At 39.5% G+C, this 19,087-nt stretch overlaps 1 protein-coding gene across 1 annotated transcript in view; it reads right to left on the bottom strand.

The window, feature by feature from the left end:
- ZDHHC20 (zinc finger DHHC-type containing 20) overlaps window positions 1–19,087 on the bottom strand; it is a 49,266-nt gene that overhangs the window by 20,463 nt on the left and 9,716 nt on the right. Inside the window, exons 2-5 of the mRNA XM_030971781.1 lie at window positions 10,945–10,971; window positions 5,979–6,073; window positions 1,805–1,925; window positions 372–441 (exon numbers count right to left, since the gene is read on the bottom strand). Coding sequence (XP_030827641.1) covers window positions 372–441; window positions 1,805–1,925; window positions 5,979–6,073; window positions 10,945–10,971 — 313 coding nt within the window. The remainder of the gene's footprint in view (window positions 1–371; window positions 442–1,804; window positions 1,926–5,978; window positions 6,074–10,944; window positions 10,972–19,087) is intronic.

Genomic DNA, 19,087 nt, shown 5'->3' with positions numbered 1-19,087 from the left:
AAAGGCATGTGACTCTACTGCCAATTTTTGAGATAAACATTTTTAGCAGAACACATCTGTTTCAAAGCTACAGAAACAAGATACAATGAAACAGTGCAATAATAAGCTTTAGCTGGTGCTGGTATCTCGGACCTACCTTTCTTTACTTTCAATCTATATGATTTTTTACTTTTTAATTAATCTATTTTTTAATATAATCTTTGTTTTACAAGGCTACAAGCAAGTTTCCTAAAAAGTTCTGCCACCTTAGACAATAGGGCTGTACCATAATATTGCACCAACAGAAGGAACTGGCCCACTGAAGACATGAACGCACTAAAGAGATGATTTCAGGAAAGAGAAAATCTGTAATTCCAGATTCAGACACTTACACGTCACAGGCAGAACAGTGGTGGCAGCGGTCAGGTTTGATCAGCTGGCATCGATCACAGTATCTGATTGCTGTATTTAAGTGCAAGGGTCAGGTCAGTAGAATTCACCTCATTTTATGAAAGCTTTCCCCCTTAACATGAACTGAATCTTAAAAGAGCTTCCTGCCCTCCCCTGCCACACCTGTTCTCACAGACTGTCACACACCTAATCTCATATGATATGTAGTTTTGATTTTTTAAGGAATGTAACATAATAAAGTATTCAAAACTACCTCTTACTACTCTACTGATTCCATTTTCATTTACACTTTGACTCCCAAGTCTTCCTATCCTTCATCCTCTGGCACTGATCCCCTTTTCACCTCTGCATAGGGTACTACAGCATCTATCTCATTGTGAAACTACACTCATTCAGCAAGTCAACCTTCTGCACTGGCTTTCACTATCCACTTCACCAAACAATGATCTAGCAGACTGTTCAGTAAGTCAGATCTTCCTCATCTTTCCTGGATATTTTTAAACAGACCTTCAGGTTTTTCTCAATGGAAATAAGACACCAGCACAGGCAGTTTGAAAGCAGGAGGAAAGTCAACACCTACAGCTAAACAGAACTGATAAGAGCTAGCAACAGCTTCCCAGACCACTCCAGGAACTTAAGACTGGGATTCTCTTAGATGGAGGCCTGTATTTAAAAGAGCCAGGTGTCCTTAGACTTTCTTTGGAAAAGTCACAGTAAACTTTGGCAATGGTTATTTCGAGAAGTTTATATTTTTGGAAACTCTACAGGCTTGCTAGTTTCAAGAAAGAGAAAAAGATATATGCACATAAAAAAGCTACAGATTTTTAAAGAACATATATACACATAAGACAGCACTTTCACAGATCATTCATCTACAAATTGGAATAAAATGCCTACAGACATTAAAAGCAAATCCAGAAGCAGTCCATAACTAGATTTGTACCGAATTGCAGATGGGAATGAAACAATACTTTTTTTTTTTTTAAATTGCAAAAGTATGTTAAGATCTTAAGTATGTTTCTCCTCATGCTGAACTAAAACAGCTCAAAAAGAAAAAATTTAAGTGAAGATAAAAGTGATTATAAAATTGAGCAACACATTTGATTTTCCCTTTTTCAAGCTATTTTAGCTATATTTGTTTGCTGTGTTTATTTTTAATTGCCACAGCTGCAGATAACTGCTGTCATCTCTCTTCTTGCTAGAAGATATTTTTCTTTTTTAATTTCAAGTAGTGGCTTTATGTTAAGAACCCCAGAAAAAGGACTGCTCTTTTTCTCAGGGGGATTAAACACCAGGACAAACAAATAACAAAACATCATAGCACTTGCAATATGTGCTTAATATATTGTCCATTCAATGGCAACAAATGAATAAACAGCAACTTGAGGAGCATAGAATTATCTTTCTATCTCACCTCTCGATGCTGTTGTCGTATAGATAGGCAAGTCTTTGGCAGCTCTTCTTAAAATCTCCTGCTGGATTTCTGGTCTCTCTTCTTTTTCATATTGTTCTTTATCAAGTTTTGACAAGCAGAACTAAGAGGGATGTAGAAAATGGATAGGATGGGAAAGATTAATTATTACTTTATTTTCTAAGGAAAAGACCCTTTGGGTGTTCCACTGACCCAAACGCACCATGTTGGGTGTTCCACTGACCCAAAAGCACGATGTAAACAAAAAAAAGAATGCTACAGGAATTACAGGAGATCTTTAGAACTCCTAAGTTTCTGGATGTATTCTGGATGTATTTAATTTCTGGATGTATTTTCAAGAAAATATTCTTTATCTCTATTCCATTATCTATAGTATTTTCTCTCCAACACAAGGGAACACAGAGAGTCAGAATGAGTTTTAAAGTACAAACTTTCCTTTAATTCATGATAAGCATAATTTAAGTGAACTGTGAACAAGAGGAAGGTGCAACAGTCCTTTGCTGCTACAAGGCACTGAAGTTCTCTTACCCCACTTCCTCTCTCACATACAGAGGGGTACAAACCAGATGAGGGGAAAATAAGGCAGGCGGGGTGTGTGGTGAGCTTCACAGCCCCAGAACAGAAGCTGGAAGAGTTTAACTGGATTTTTAACTCAGGAGTAATCAACACTACTCTCAAAATTCTTAAGTTGTATTAAAAGCAGCTTCAGCAAAGCCTGTACAGTTTGGGAGTGTGCTACAATTCTGAGTAAAGCCTGACAAGCATTCCTGTTGAAACCTCACTGAAATGTAAGCCTTTACCAGAAAATCCTGGAGAGCTTTGACTCATTTGTGAAACACTTAGTTTGGTATCCGCTGAAACAGTATTTCCCAGTAAGCCCCACAAAACCCAGCATGCTGACAAGGCTCTGTGCAGCGGGGACTGAAATGACGATTTTCTTTGGTATTTTTCTGTTCCAAAGCACTTCTAAACTCTGAGCTTCCTGCATGGACTACAAGAGCCCTCTTTATGTGCACACATAGACAAAGCATTCATGATACAGAGTGGAAAATGCTATGTGTGCAGCTGGAACAAAAACTGGCTTAGTGTGGTTTAGTATGATTGTATTTTCCTACCAAAAACATGTGCATGATTAGTTCACATGGATTCTCCTCTCATCCTGTACTTTTTCCTCTTTTGGATTACAGTCAGTTGGCAAGCAACAGTGAAGACTCCGCTTACAGCAAGGAGGAAGCAGAAAGACATTGCTGCAATTTCTCTGTGCTATTTCCTAACCCAGAATGCAACCAAGATGCCTCACAGCTCACAGAATCTAGTTAAGCCTCCTGTCACATGTAGCACCATCCCAGTTATTGCACCTACACACCCTTTGAGGGTGAAACATGAAACATGTTTAAATAATACCCTTTAAAATAACCACACAATAGAATTAATCTATGTGAAGGGTGAAATTAAAGTTTAACATTTCAGCCATCACTAAGAGTTTGACCTAATTATTTAAATTTAACCATTCAGATCAATATTTATTCAAGCATGAAAACTGAAGATGCTCACATCAAAAGTTTAAGGCAGATGTGAAGCATCATTCCAGCAAACAGTAGTGCAATACACCTTAATCCCTACTACCCTTGTGAGGCTGCTAGGTGACCCAGGTATCTGTGACCTGCAGTCAAGCAGAGGTTGCAGTAAACATGAGTACCCCCTCTAGATGACATTTCAAGGCAAACCATTAGTGCACAGAAAAGGAACCCAATAAAAAGATTTAAAGCTTTTTACATTTGTCCATGTAACATCATTGTATTACTCCAAAAATCCTGGATAGGATTTTGGTTTTCTGAAAAGCTGCATTTCTGTTCTAATTTCAGAACTTAATAGGGCTATGACACCACAGTCTCTCAGGACAATAGCAGGATATGTTCAAAGGCATCCAAAGTTGTCTGTTACCACACAGCAAACAGAATTCCCAATGAGGTTCCAGCAGTTCTTATTGAAAACAGAAAGAATCCCTTTGTTTCCTTCCTCTTTCTGGATCTTGTATAATGCTGATTGTTCTTTCTTAGGACAAATGCACAGGGATTACACTAAGACAACAGCAGCTGCAGAATCTTTTTTTTAGTTCAATAGTAAGATCACAGGATGCTATTTGTTTTGCCAGAATAGCCATTTTGAATGATTAAAAATATATACATTTACACTCTCACACAATGGAGAGATACTGAAGTCATGTTTGTTTTTAAGTATAAACAGCATAAATTACTCACTAGTACATGAACAGAAGGGATTTGCCCAGAAACAGAAAAGGTGGTGCTGGGTGTTAAATTTAGTTGGTTTTTTGCTTTTTAAAAATTTTTTGAGTGTGTTTTTTGTTGTCCTGGTGGGAGAGGTTTTTTTGTCCTTTTTCATTTAAAGCTAGCTGTTGAAGAAAATTTTATTAAATCTGATCTCTCTCCACAGTTAATATACAAAAAGTTCATTACATGCCATATGCCCAAGCCATCCCTTTTGCTTGCTGAATAAAAAAAGCCTGCTACATCATCACTGTAACTACAGGAAAAGTATTGTCAGAATAAGTTTGCTATTAATGAAGAATTCAAGAAGACAGTAAAAGTTATTAGGCATTAGCATTAAGAGTATCTCTAGTTCATATAGCTTTATAAAACCTAGAATAACATCATTTCAACTACATTCTAACAAGTTAACCTGCTTAACTCAGCCATTTTCCTGCAAAACCACCCCAGAAAAAGCAAAACCAAATTACCCTGAAGACAAGTCCCTTTAAGTTTTTAGGTTTACCAATTCATAGACTCATTTAGGTTGGAAAACATCTAAGGTCATCAAGCCCAGCCATAAATCCAGCACTGCCAAGTCCACCATGAAACCACATCCCCAAATGCCACATCTGTTAATGTTTTAAAACCTCCACGGATGGGGACACAATCACTTCTCTGGGCAGCCTGTTCCAGTGCTTGTGACAACAAGCCTTTCAGTGAAGAAATTTTTCCTAATATCTGATCTACACCTCCCCTGGTGCAACTTGAGTCCATTTCCTCTTGTCCTGTCACTAGTTACCTGGGAAAAGAGGCTGATCCCTACCTGGCTGCACCCTCCTTTCAGACAGTTACAGAGAGCAGGAAGGTCTCCCCGAGCCTCATTTCTCCAGTCTAAACACCCCCAGGTCTCTCAGCTGCTCCTCACAGGACTTGTGCTCCAGACCAACAGCTTGTGCTCCATCTTCAACAGCTGCATTTAGACTTTTTGCTTAGCTAAACAGCAGAATTGTGTTTAGCTTTTTACACTTCATATTCTATAGCTTTAACACATAGATCTCTAAGCTATAATTAAGCACTACAGAGCAATGTTTGCTTTTGCTTCAAAACATGGGAATAACTTGTCTCAAGAATGTTTAAGGTTGACATTAACACTGAATGTCAGTCTTGCTGAAAACAGAATAAAAATTCAACCCCCACAGAGCAACCAACACCTCAAACAGTTTAGACAGTAAAAAAGCCTTGTAAAACCAAGGAAGAGAAGTGCAATATTTTAAATTCAGTGCCTGTATTTAATCCTTACATACACATACATTAGAGAAAATGGAAAACAAGGTAATCCATCTCAGGCTTATTGGAATTAATATGGTTCTTTTTCAAAACAAAACTTCATCATGCATTCTTTCATTATTATATAAAGCTTCTTTATGTAGTCACATCTCAGTGTTCCTAAACCTTAACCCTTGACTAAGAAGTGGGTTCAGTCCTCCAGGTCATAAATGTACATTGCATTACTACCCTTTCTTATTCAAACAACAGCTAAAACTGCCTAAAAAGGAAACATAAAAGTGTTGTCACTGTACTTCATTTATCAGTTTTAAAAATTCCAGGTTTCAAGCAAGCCACTTCATAGCATAGCACTGTACAAGACTGCCAAACTTGTGATGATTTAAACACACATTTCGTATAAGGAAATGTCATTACACAAAGCATATGGTATTTTAAGATTAACTTGATCATTTTCATTCATGATACACTGTCATGCTGTTCTATTTTAGACAATGAGAAGGGAAAGGTGAATCATGCAGTACTGCAAACAAATTTCATCACTGAAAACAGTTCAGCTATTTATAAAAAAGGCACTGACATTTTCATAACATTATACTTACCTCATTAGAGGGGGTTGCAGGAGATGTGAAAATTGTCTTCCCATAGGACCATACAAACATGACAAATGACAGATGAAAAACTACAAGGTAGACAACTGCAACAAAATACAAATCAGAATTTGGTGAATATAGCTGAAAAGAACAACAACAACAAAAAAACCCCTGATCTTTGAGGAGGGCTAAGCAACTATACTTAGGACTCTAGGACTGTTCACTTAATAAAAAAATTAAATAAACACCCATCCTCACTTCCCAAATGTTATAGCTGCTCTTCCTCAAGGAAATGATGTTTTTATTATAGATTACAAAGTGACCTTGAACGCTTCCAGGGATGGAGCATCCACAACTTCCCCGGGCAACCTTTGCTGCTGCCTCACCAGTCCCACAATAAAGAACTTCTTTCTAATACCTAATTTATACCTGTCCTCTTTCAGTTTGAAGTCATTCTCCCCTTGTCCTATCACTCCACGTCCCTGTAACACATCTTTCCCCAGGACTCCTGTAGTCCCCCCTACAGGTACTAGAAGGTGCTATTAGGTCTCCCTGGAGACTTCTCCAGGATAAGCCCCAGCTCCCTTAGGCTGTCTTCAGCTGGAGAGGTGCTCCATCCCTCTGATCATCTTTGTAGCCTCCTCTGTACTCACTCCAAAAAGTCCATGATCTTCCTGTGCTGGGAGCCCAGAGCTGATGCAGCCCTGCAGGTGGGCTCTGAGCAGAGCAGAGGGGCAGAATCCCCTCCCTGGCCCTGCTGCCCACTCTTCTTTGGATGCAGCCCAGGACACGTTTGGCTTTCTGGGCTGTGAGCACATGCTGCTGAGCCATGAAGGGCTTCTCATCAACCAACACCCCCACGTCTTTCTCCCCAGATTGGATTGCTTCTCAATCCATTCTCTGCCCAGCCTGCACTTGTGCTTGGGATTGTCCTGACTCATGTGCAGGACCTTGCTGAACTTTCCAAAGCAGATTTTGAAGGAGAAAACAAATCGACAAAACCCACCCCCCAAAAACCGACCAAACAAAATTTACCACCAAAAAATGCCCCCACAAAACACAACCACATCCCTCCCCCAAACAAAAAACAAACAAAAAACCCCCCAAATCCCAGAACTGAATACAGCCTCACTTCTGGCATGTAAGTGACTAACCTTTCTGGATAAAGATGATGCTGTAATTCTGTTCTAGATTATCAGAAAGTAATTGATTACTTACTGACCTATGTAATTCAATTTAATTTCTACTTCTAACAGAAACAGCACAGTACTGTGCCATTACAGAAGGCACTGGTCATGAATGACAGTTAAAATCTCCAAACAGAGGTTTGGAGAGTACTGCACTCCAGTCATGCCAGATGTGAGTTAAAGATTTTCTTATTATCTTCTTTCAAATCATCTGAGAAATACGAGCTGGAGAAGTCCTATTACACACAGTGGCAATAAAATGTAGCTGGGTTTAGGAGGGAGCTCAATAAATTTGCTAATGAGTATGCATGATGTCACTGTCTTAAAGACCAGAAATGCAGACCTTATGACCCAGGAAGCTCTTTCCAATCTTGTTTCCTCTAATGGTTTCTTTTATCACTTGTCAAGAGGAAACAGATCAGTTGTGCCAGAACAGCAAGTCTTAGAGAAGTCATATTAAATATTTATATTATCTTCATTTATTTTATCTTCAGTTGTAGTAAGGTAGGAAATTTGACCTACTTTTCTGTACAGATAGAGTCCTTTAAGAAGGTGTATGATATACTTAATGGATAGTAAAAAAGGCTCAAAACTTTGGGAACCTCCAACAGCTCAGAAAATGCTTGTGCATAGTGACAGAAAGCATGGCTTTAATTTATCATCTTTCAGGATTTTCACTGTTTATTGCAATGAAAACAAACAGATTGCATTTGAGCTTTTGTTAGAGAATTATTCTTTTACCTTTGCCTCTGATTCCTCCAACCTCAGAGGCAGACTTGGCAAATTTTCAGCTGTGGAGCTGACTGTAAATGCCAGAAACAAAACCCTTTTCTAAAGCCATCCTAAATCAGTCGCCTGATAGGAAAGAACTTGTGTATCACTGTAGTAGGCACTACATTATTAGAAGTTGTCTGTTATGAAAAACATACTTTTCATTCAAACACAAAGTGGTTACGCAATTAAAGAATGAGAAAATGGTTTGGAAAAGAGGAAAAAAGTACATAAAACTGGAGTGGAATCAGTGGCACAGATCAGAACTTTGGTGGAGAAGAGGGCAAGAGAAATTGAATAGAAGGAAAGAGGAAATGAGATACAGGGAAGGGCAAGGCACAGCAAAACTAATTTACACAGTAAACAGCTCTACTCTGTCCATAAAAATTACACCAGAGTTCAGATTCTTTTGAAGGATTATTTTTAGTGCACACACAATGTGTCGAACAGCAGAACCTCAAAGCTTTGTCACAGGCTGTAAATGCCCCTAAAACCCACAAAATAACAGGGACCACAGCTGGCTGTGTCAAGGGTACAGATCTGTGCCAGAGCTACCAGTATTTATTAGATAGAGGCAGTTATTAAAGTGCTGTTCATGTAACTGAGCTCTTGCAACCTGTCACCATCATTAAAAGCCAAAGGCCACGAGTCAGTAGCCAGTGATGGGCACCACCTAGGGAAAGATCCTGCAGTTGGCAGTCTATAGTGGCTTCACTCTGAACAAATTCTTGCTTCTTTTCCTACTCCCATGCTGCCTTTCCTACTGTGATTACACATAACTGTCCTGTCAATGCTCCCCAGGAAATGAGAGGGAGGGAAGATACCATTTTTAACAGCTTTACTTTAGCAGTCCATCTACCCGCCACTTTGGGTATCATCAGCTCCTCTACAGACTACTCCCTGAAGCATCTTGCATCTGTTTCTAGAACAAATGTAAACTGGATTCATTCCTAGTCAGCCCATTTTCTTGTAATTACAAGCTAGATGGAAAATACAAAACCCCCAAACCCCAGTATCTTCCAGTTTATCCAGACTCAGAGTCACAAGGAAGGCCGGGCTAAACTAAGGCAACCCATGATTCTCTGTGCCATGCTGTGACCTAGTGAAGTCAGTTCTCTTTAAAGGCACTGATGCATACTATACCAAATTTGTGGCCTCAAGAAGACAATGTCTTAAGACATGCTCTCAGAATCCTCCTAAAATATGTTAAGCTTTCCTAAGATTTGGCCTTAACATTCTTTTCTGAATCATTCTTAATACTACTTTCAAGACAGAGTCAGATTACAGAGAGGCAATAATATATAACAGTAGTATATTACATTGTTAACAGAGATTCAGAGTTGACTTTATTCCTCTATCCCAATGGATATAAAACTAGACAAGAATATAAAATCACAAAGCAAAAAAGAGCCTTAAAGGGGTGAAAGAATTGCCACTAATGTAATCAAAAGCTGCCATTATATTCAAATCATTTTACTGCAGTACTTATTACACTGAAACATGGAGCAAAATACACTTGCTAAGATGCACATTATTGATTTACATAGCAACGTTTCTGGTATTTTGGTCTTTCAACTCTTCTGATGTGATTCCTGGTTATCATGAGCTGGCTTATAAGAACTTTAGAAAACTTAAGTCAGCTTTCTTTTCAAATGAAAGAAGACTTCACATGTCATTTTCAAATCAACTTTCATGGTTGATAAATTCATGCATACAGGATGCCTATGGCATGATTCAGAATAGGAGGTGCAAGCAGCATGCAGGTGACAGCTATTAACAGGTTCCAGTGATAGTGTCACTCTCATTAATTAATCTCACATTTTCCTCCTCTGGTAGGTTTAGAAGAACCTGTTCCAGTTCAGACAGGCACTGCATTTGAAATAGAGATCTGCCTATGCAACACAAACACTGCTCTGCCAGACTTCCTTAAACTGTTACATGAATCTTGCCTTTCCAGAAGAAATTAGAAAGTAAAATTTATTCATCTACAGGTCAACAAGCAAGTACAGCAGCAGCTTGCAGAATTTTGTGAAGTCAAGGTAAAGCCCAGCTGTAAAATGGGATGAAAAAATCCAGTGTAACACAAGCTCACATGGCTTACAATTTATTTTGAAGATTTTCCTATTCTTTCAGCTCTCCATTAGAAATTAAAAAACAACAAATTCCATCAAGATTCCTTCTTTTTACAGTGTTCTGGTAGACATTCATCAGGAAGAAAACTGCTAGATTAGCTTCTGTTCTGTGCTCTTTTGCAAAATATTTAAGAGATGAGAGCTTTTACCACTCTGAAACAGCTCTCTGTGGATAGTTAAAGCGCAAATCTGCACTTAATCTACCACTCATGTTCCCCCATAAACTGCAATGAACTCTCAAACAAATATCCCAGCAACAACATGCTAGACTTTTTTTTGTTAGTTTTTATCTCTGTCACTGTGTACTACGACCGACTGTGGCATATAGTTGCTAAAACCAATAAGAAGATTAAAGTTTCTCAAAACAAGGCCTCAAACACTTGACCTGGAAATTTAAAATTATAATGTGTAGCCACTTTTGAATTAATTGTGTTTTGCACAATTCTAACTACTCCTTAAGAATGGAGTTCTGAGGAATTTGGTGGGCTGTTTGGAAAATATTAAGCAGTACCAACAACAATTCATCCTCTTCCAGAAGTCTTTTCAGGTCACAGGCCTAAACAGAAAATGGAATTGTGTATGTGCTGCAGTTCCTTCTCTCTTCTCCTTTTTCTGTTCTCAGTAGGTACCCATTTAAAAATAAATGCAAACTTAAATCACAGTTGCATTACTTGCATTAGTCACAGATCTTGTCATTGTCCCAAGTTTGTGGTATTAGAAACAAAACAGACTCAACTGTACAATATTTACATTGTTTCTTAGCACCCATCTACTCACTACACAGAGCTCACACATCACATAAAGGAGTACATTTAAACTCTATGTCCCTTAGGATTTGCATGCCAAGCAGCTATTCAAATCTTCATAAAAACTTTAAAAAATTACCTTTTTCGGCAGTTGAAGAAATGGTAACTGGAAGAGAAAAAAAAAAAGGTAAATTTGTACAGAATTAAATAATTGGCTAAAAATGAGATATATGAGGTTGTTGACTTGTTCCAAAGCATACTTCAGGTGTTAGCAGAGCCTCCCCACCCAACACTGGGGTAAAACAGGAGTCAGTATTCCTCCTGCCAGCTCTTGATGCTTGGTGAGTTACTGGAAGAGCTGAAGAGATGCAGTTCCCCAGGCTAGTGAAGTGAGCACACCACAGACAATAATAAGACAGAATTTATGCATATTCCCCTTCCTATATGCACCTAACTCATTTTTCTGAGTCAACAGCTAGGCCAACAGGTGTACCACTGGAAAGCAGAAAACTAAATTAAAAGTTCTTACTTCCCCTGTGAAACTGTTACACACTCAACCTTCTTCCTTAAATCTCCCGCCCACCCCCACTTCTCTCTTCCTGTCACATACTATTTTTTACTTTTTTCCCTCCTGACCTGAATTCTTCATACATAGTTAAAATCTCTCCACCTCCTTATCTCCTATAGCCTCATCTCCTTTTATGCCAACAGCAAATTCCATTGTTCAAATCTACCTTGTACACTGCCTGACTAGTACATCTTCCTGCCCGCAGGCTTCTCCAAAACCTTCACACTCAGTTTATCGGTTCAGGGATGATGCTGAACAGAGAGCTGTGGACTTGTTGGTTGCTGTGTTCATATCACTTCCCATGCTGGATTTCTTCCTTGGACACTGAATTACTGAAAGTCACTGAGGAAAGGATCCTTCCTGACTCCATCTTACGCAGTAAATTTAAGCTTCTGATCACCAGCACGAGCGAAATCTTAACAGGGCACACTGTGCCTCCTGCAGTTTAGCTCACTACACATTGCTTCCCCTCTCCCAGCTCTGACATTTCTACTGTCATTAACCTGTGCAACAATTCAAAAGATTTTCCAGATGCACACTAGGCTGTTAAATCTGCAGGGCTTGAGTGTGCATTGCAGACTTCCTTCTGAAGGGTAGCTTTGTTACAGAGGTGGCATTTGTCATTTACCTGCAGATACCTACAGGGAAAGGGTCTACAACTGCATTATGCATCTGAGAGTCTTTTCAAGGGCAACAAGAGGCGTAATGAGATGATACCTCAATGTATAGATGACCCCCTTTTTGTTCAGACACGTTTTAGGGCTTTTTCCTTTTTTCTTGCTCCCATCCCTTTTCATTAAATATCCACCCTCTGTCTGTACACAGAAGCCTCTGCAAAGTTAATGGAAAAGGTTCCGATCCCTTCTATCTAAAGGAGGAAGAAATTACCATTTGGGATAGAAAAATGTTGCCTTCAAACTCAAGGAGGTCAATCCTAAAGAACAGCTTCATTTCAGATTAGTTATGTATACTTGCACAGCCTGCTCCCATGTTTCTGCCTGAAACTCAACTGCATGCTTCAGAGGCCAAATTATTTTTAAAGCAAATCCTGTGAGTGTTTTTGCTTAAAATTTTACCAATGTGTTATTTCTCCAGTTAAAATGTTTTCAACAATGCAAGGAAAAGATAAAAATTATTTTAAAAGTCAGAAGTAAAATAAGCTTGCAAAGTATGTTTGTTTAACTTAAAAAAATACTAAAAGTACTTTAGATTTAGCTTTATCTTTGGCTCCTCATATCTTAAGTAAACACCTTTGCACACATTCATTCATAAACATGTATTTCCTTGGACAAGAAATATAAAAAGTTCTTAATTATTCTCTGTTGGGGGTGGGAGAACAGAGTTATCTATAAAACTTCAGGATATCTGGATATAATTATCATTAAAGTACTCCTTAATTTGTAGCCTAATTTCTGCTCTCAGCACAAAACAAAGCTGTGAGCCAAATCTGATGTTCGAAGACTTAAAATAACGAACAGGTTTTGCATGAAAAAAACAAGGAAAAAAAAAGATAGTATTTTATCACAAGTGGGACTTCATCAAAAAGATCCCTAAATAACCTTCAAAAAATTAATTAAGCTTCACAGCACCAGGGAGATAATTTCTCTTTCATACATAGGTCCCTTAGGGTAGAATGCAGTTATAAGACTGTGTAGAACAATTTTCATTTGAGAAACTCCTGCAGTTTGAGGTAAAAGCCAACATGAAAACGTAATTTTCATCCTGTCCTAACATCCTCAGATGAAATAAAAGATGTCCTGTTCTCTTCTGTCTCAGAGGCTCAAGCAAGTTAATGTTACTGTTTCTATCCTTTTCATAATTCTAATGCCCATTGTCACGTAGATTAAAGGAACAGCAACCCTACTAGTCCACATCCACTCAGCAGATGACACATGAACAGTTTTACAGGATCTTTATACTGCAAAGCAAAGCCTTTCTTCACATAAGTTAATAGTCAATCTTTATGTAAAAAAGACTTTTAAGTATTTGCTAGGCCGGACATCTAACAAGAAGCTTCGTACCATCAAGAAATCAATTCCTGCTTTTGAGCTCTACATCAGGGGAAAAAACCTCACAGAACATGACACTGCCATTGTGGGCCCCATCCCTCACCTGTAGTTACAAGTTTTCTCCCTATCACCTTTCTCCTCTACTGCTCGTAATGTTTAGATGGGTGCCAGCTTCTACTAAATTAGTGCCATTTTCACTTCAAACATTTTTGAAATATGGTTTCTTGTATGGGACATGGTATGGGGGAAAAATCCCAAGGCAGCGCTGCCTTGTTGCTTATTGATTTTTTTTTAAACAAAATAAACACTGCTTATATGGTTTATATGTCAATCTCAGGATGCAACAGCACTATACACTAGATAGATGTGTCAGCAAAAGTTAATGCCTTAAGCACTGCAATCAACACAAACTGCCCATGATTCAGAAACATAAGTGGTGTAAAACAGCTGCTCTTTTGAGGATTTTAAAATATATTGCCATATCAATCTATTGCTCAGCTATAAAAGGAAAAATATTCTTTGGATTTGCTTCTTAGTATTAAGTTCCTGGTTTTGTGAGAAGACTTATGAAGTTCTAGAAAGATATTGCCAGGGAAGGATAAAACATAACTAGACAGTGAAAGCTGCAGTTTACTTCAATGCAAAGATCTCAGAAGCAGGCACTTGCATGCTCAGGCACATAGAGTTTTCACTATGGCCTCAAAATTTCAAAGGATTCAACCTCTCAGCGCTACAGCACCAGGGGAGTAGAACAAATTGAACAAGCCCTGTCTGTCTGACTGCAGTGCTGAGCTTTATCTTGGCTAACTCAGGGTTTCCAAAATCAGTCTAAGGAAGCAGTGCAGCAAACCTGCTCGTAAAGAGAGGTAGACAGGCCTACATTGAACTTCATGCTGCTGCAGCTTGCCCAGAAACATAGAAGTGCAACACACTGTCACAGCTGGTCCATTGAGCACCTTACACACTGGATCTCCCAACATTCTGGGAAGATGAAGCACACAATTTCAAGTATGTGGAATCCCTTTCTACAGAATACTACCTCTAAAATATACCATACAGCCTATATTGGGCTGGATTCAAATGTACTTTACAGCTCTGTCCACTTAGGGGACAAGCACAAATTGTGCATTTGACTTTCACAGAGGAAAAAGTTGTCTTAGTTTTGATTTAGACACCTAGCATCACCCCTGGCAACAAAGACACTTTCCTTTGTGACCCCAGTTGTTGGTTACACTTTCCTAGATTCTTTTCCTCACATTGTTGTCTGTTATCTTTCATCTCACCTATGTCACAAGAACGAAAGAGGCAGGAGCCTACAGCTTTATCACAGGAAACAATCCTGCAGACACAGGGACATCATTAGCTGTGTAACAAATGAAACTGGGGGAAAATGTCACTTGTTGGAAGCATTCCTCTTGGAGTGTGAAGTGATAGAAATGTCAACTTAAAAAGTGCTCCAAAGCTTTCTGAAGCTGCTTCAAGGAAACCTCTCAGAATATCTCATCTCTAAAACAAAAGTGTTAGGGAGCTGGTTTGCTTTTAGTTTCAGGCTTATTTTCAGGGTTGCTATGACGTGTTCAAGCACCATCCAACTTACTGCGTAATAGGAAAAAACCAAATCTCTCTATTCTGAGGCAAAGAGGTGCTATGATCTCCCAAGACCTTGCAAGAGGCATGCTAAAAGAAATTTGTCTTCAAGCTTGGAATAAACTCCCCCCTCCCCAATCACATTTTCCTACTCCCCTAAAAGGCATGTTCCAACCATAGCTAGATAAACTTCTTGCAGAGGAAGAAATTAAACTCCAACCAATATAGAAGTATAGCAAAGGACAAGAACTGATCTTGTTACTGAAGTGCTATGCTTATTTCCACATCCACACCCACGACAGCTCTGAGCAGGAGTCACACTTCGGTTATTCCAGCCATTCCACAAATTTCAAAGTTAACATTCACATTTTGGCTGGCATTCCTTAAGGGTGGGAAGAAGGAGAGATAAAAGTGCAATTGCATCCCTTCACCAGTTGCACAGCCTTAACTTTTCTCAGCTTTTCATGAAAAGGGGTACAAACAAACAAATAACTAATCATATCTATACTTACCCATGCACATATATACCCATGCACACACACTCATATATTTCCAGAAGTTACTGAAATTCAACAGAAACCTCTACAGGCACTGCCCCATCTGCAAAGGCAAGCACCACTGACATTGTCTCACTGTTTAATTTGTTCAGAAAATGGCATTTTATTAAAAGTGTAACTTAGATTTATGGTTACATAATTTCCATTTGCAAAAGCAGACCCTAATCAGTCACAAGAAGCTGACAGAAACACCATTTACTGATACAAGCGGGACAATGAGTAAATTTCCATGAGCAAATACTTATTTGGTTTCTGTTACAGGGCAGCAACAGAACATGAAGACCTTAGCACTTCTCCACTGTTCTCTAAAAGCCTTAATTCTGTGACCTTCCCACACTGAGATGTTTCTTATTTCCCAGCTGGCAGGCACCAGGTGCTCTCCTCCCTTAACAGCCGGGAGTTGTTTTAGAGAAATGATTCAAGATGACTAAGTTGACAGCATCATGTAGCCAAAAGCCAAAGCAGGAAGATGTTGCCAGGTCCCTGCTAAAAGGCTATGGGGGTCCAGGAATCGCACACTCAATTGCCACCATGAATGCTCTTTGCAGAATTTTGAGCCATATGAGCTTAGAATTGTATTATCTTCATACAGTACTAGACTGATGTATTTCAACTTCAGATATCCAGGAATAGGACACAGGTTTCTCCACTCCCAGCACACTGCCAGGGGATTCAGAAAGCAACATTTTATAGAATGGAGCTGCAGGAGATGTGGCTTCTTTGTGCTGAGCCAGCACCAAGAGTCACATTGCCACACCATGTGCCTCAGCAGCAGCACTGCCTGGGGCTGGCCTGCAGCACGGCTTTACCATCAGCCACGTCTGACACAATGCTTGACTCAGAGGTGTGACCTGTGGTGGACAACTCTTCCTGCAAGGGTGTATAAAGTTACCCCTCTTAACCATCTACCCACTCCCCTATGGCAGATAAACAGAGAAAAAGTGAGAGCTTGCACTCAGGGTCATGTTTGAGCTTCCAATGAAGTCAGTGCCTACCACACTACAAGTTTGTGTGACCACAAACAGCAGGGCATTGCAGGGGTGAAGGGGGAATGACAGCAAGTGGCCTCTCACTGTCCTGGGTCACACACGGGCATGAGAGGGGAAAGAAATGCTGTCAGGGCCACCGATGCCTTAAAGCAAGAGCCAGAGCCCAAACTCCTCACACATCCTGTGCTCAGCAGGAGCACTTGAGAGAGTTGCCTTGTGACTTCAAATGATCACAAGATGATGCCTTCAAAGGCACTGCAGGTAGTGCAGTATGTATGAGAATCTGGGGTGGGAGGAAATAGGAGGAAGAAAATGCAGCCAGGGAAGAAACACTGGTACGAAGGGGGATGCTCTGTTTTATGACCACATTTCCTACACTCGTGATCCCCATGCCCATCGGTACAGGGTTCAGAGAAGCATTATCACAGGGACAGGCAAAATGAATTCATATTTCAAACAACGCAGTTCAACTTGCACGGCAGAATGTTTCTGTTACTTGTTACCGGCTATCATTATGATTTATGGTTTAAACAATATGAACATGATTCTTTCACTAGAACAAGTAATTGAGAGCAGCTGGAGGCTTGCTGCCCAGAAAATACTCTCTTATCACAATAATAAAGCAACTTTTTATTTAACCAAGGTCTTTTCAGCCTCAATACAGAGAGTACATGCATAAACACAACCAGTCTACAGCAGAAATTAGCATAAGCAATGCAAGATACTTCTTGGGTACTGAGTTACATTTAGCAATGAATTTAGCTATGACAACTGGGAAGATTTCTGCCATATATTATGGGAATAGTAAATTCTGTGCTACCACTTACACAGTTCAAAAACATAGCTACAAAGGCAGCTGACTTCTGGAACCCACAAAATCCTACAGATGGCTCCTTACCGCTGCATCTACAAAATATTCTTGAAAGTTCTACCAAAGGTCTCCTAATGGTCTTCTCAACAAGGGAGCCTGCACTTTTTAAATGATTTCAAAAGCAAGAGTTACACTTGGTCAGCATGCAGAAGAAAGTGTGGCCAGGTCTTAACCTCAGTCCCACACTTGTGTCCACACCAACTACTGTGTATTAAGAGATGTATCAGCCCAAATTACTAAAGGATTTTTCTAAATATGAAGTTAGCACTCAGCTCCAGCAATGCACCTGGTCTGCTGCCCCTGAAAAGCTCCATTCCACAAGAAGCACTACTCACTTTCAATTTACCATAATTGCTCAAACCCCCCCTAATGTAACTTGATTTTCTTTGGCTATTTAATTACTCTTGACACTGCTCATTCTATTTGCATTTCGATGAGTTTTAAACCCTAGAATTCTACACACTTTCTTCAGCTGGTTAGTCATGTTACTGGACTTCATTCAATTTTTTACCAAAAATTCTGCTTTATCATAACAGTAACAGCTTTATTGTTCAGTAGCATGGAAGTGCTGTGCATAGATTGCTTCCAATATTGTCTTTAAGCTATCAGACAGAGCCAAAAGAAAGCCTGGTTTCTTCTTGAAAGACAAAGAGAGCTCTTACTTGCATCAGTCAGTGAGCTGTGCTCTCTCTGGCACATCAGCGAAGAGGAAAAAGCAGAATTGACAGAAAGGCATGGAAACTCAGAAGCATCTGAATGGAGCTATGTAAGGTCCACACTACTAATTAATTACGTTTGCATTTGAAGGAAAGGTATTTATCCTTGGGCTGGCCAGATCAAGCTCATAGTAAAACTACACTCGAGCATCTACACACGTGAAAATGCTTGCTGTGTTAGGAATAACTCCTCTAGTTCTATAGCTGACACTACTAGGACACTTGCAAGAGATAGGAGTGACAAACAGGATAATCAGCTGGTGTTGACAAACACTGTGCTGTACAGAGCTGTCTTACGCACCCTGCACAAGATCAGGCGCTCTGCAGGTAATACCAGAAACTGTCAGTATATATAAAGTAAAAACCAAAGCAAGCAAAAATCCCACCCAACCAACATACATTTTCATAACAGTATTTTTCAAGTAATTAACAATTTGCCAACTCTTCTTGATGAAAAGAACACCAATATGCAGTTTGTGACTGCCAGTCAATACCTGCCTTGAATGTAAAGGTCACTTAAAGCTGACTGTCTTGTGGCTGAGGACATTACTAGTAAACCCATTTACTTCTACACCAGACAGATGAAAATAAGCAAGTCTTCATTTATCTATTCCACACAGCTGGCAGGAGAGCAGAGGTGTCAGTTCATGGACAACAAAAATTCCAGACACAGCTGCTGTGACCTGCAGACCTGAACCCTCACCAAGCAGTGAGAGCGGTCAGCAGCCAGGAGGGACCTGCTTTGCTAATCAGGCTCCTTTTTCATGTTTGGCTTCAGACTCTTCCAAAATCAGTTTCCTTGCTTACCTACTGGCCCAGCTTGCAACAAGTGTTTCCTGAAATGTGAGGATCAAATCTTCTTGCAAAACTCTGTGGATAAAGATCTCCTTGTAAATCTCCTTACAAAGTATTAGGCACTCTGTTTTCTGAGAGGAAGATTTTGCTGTCACCAAGTTCACTGAGTAATGGAAGAAATCAAACTGCC

This window comes from Camarhynchus parvulus, chromosome 1, assembly GCF_901933205.1.
Source record: "Camarhynchus parvulus chromosome 1, STF_HiC, whole genome shotgun sequence".
Classification (NCBI taxonomy): domain Eukaryota; kingdom Metazoa; phylum Chordata; class Aves; order Passeriformes; family Thraupidae; genus Camarhynchus; species Camarhynchus parvulus.
Note: the sequence above shows the minus strand (reverse complement) of the source record. Positions and strands in the feature narration are given on the sequence as shown.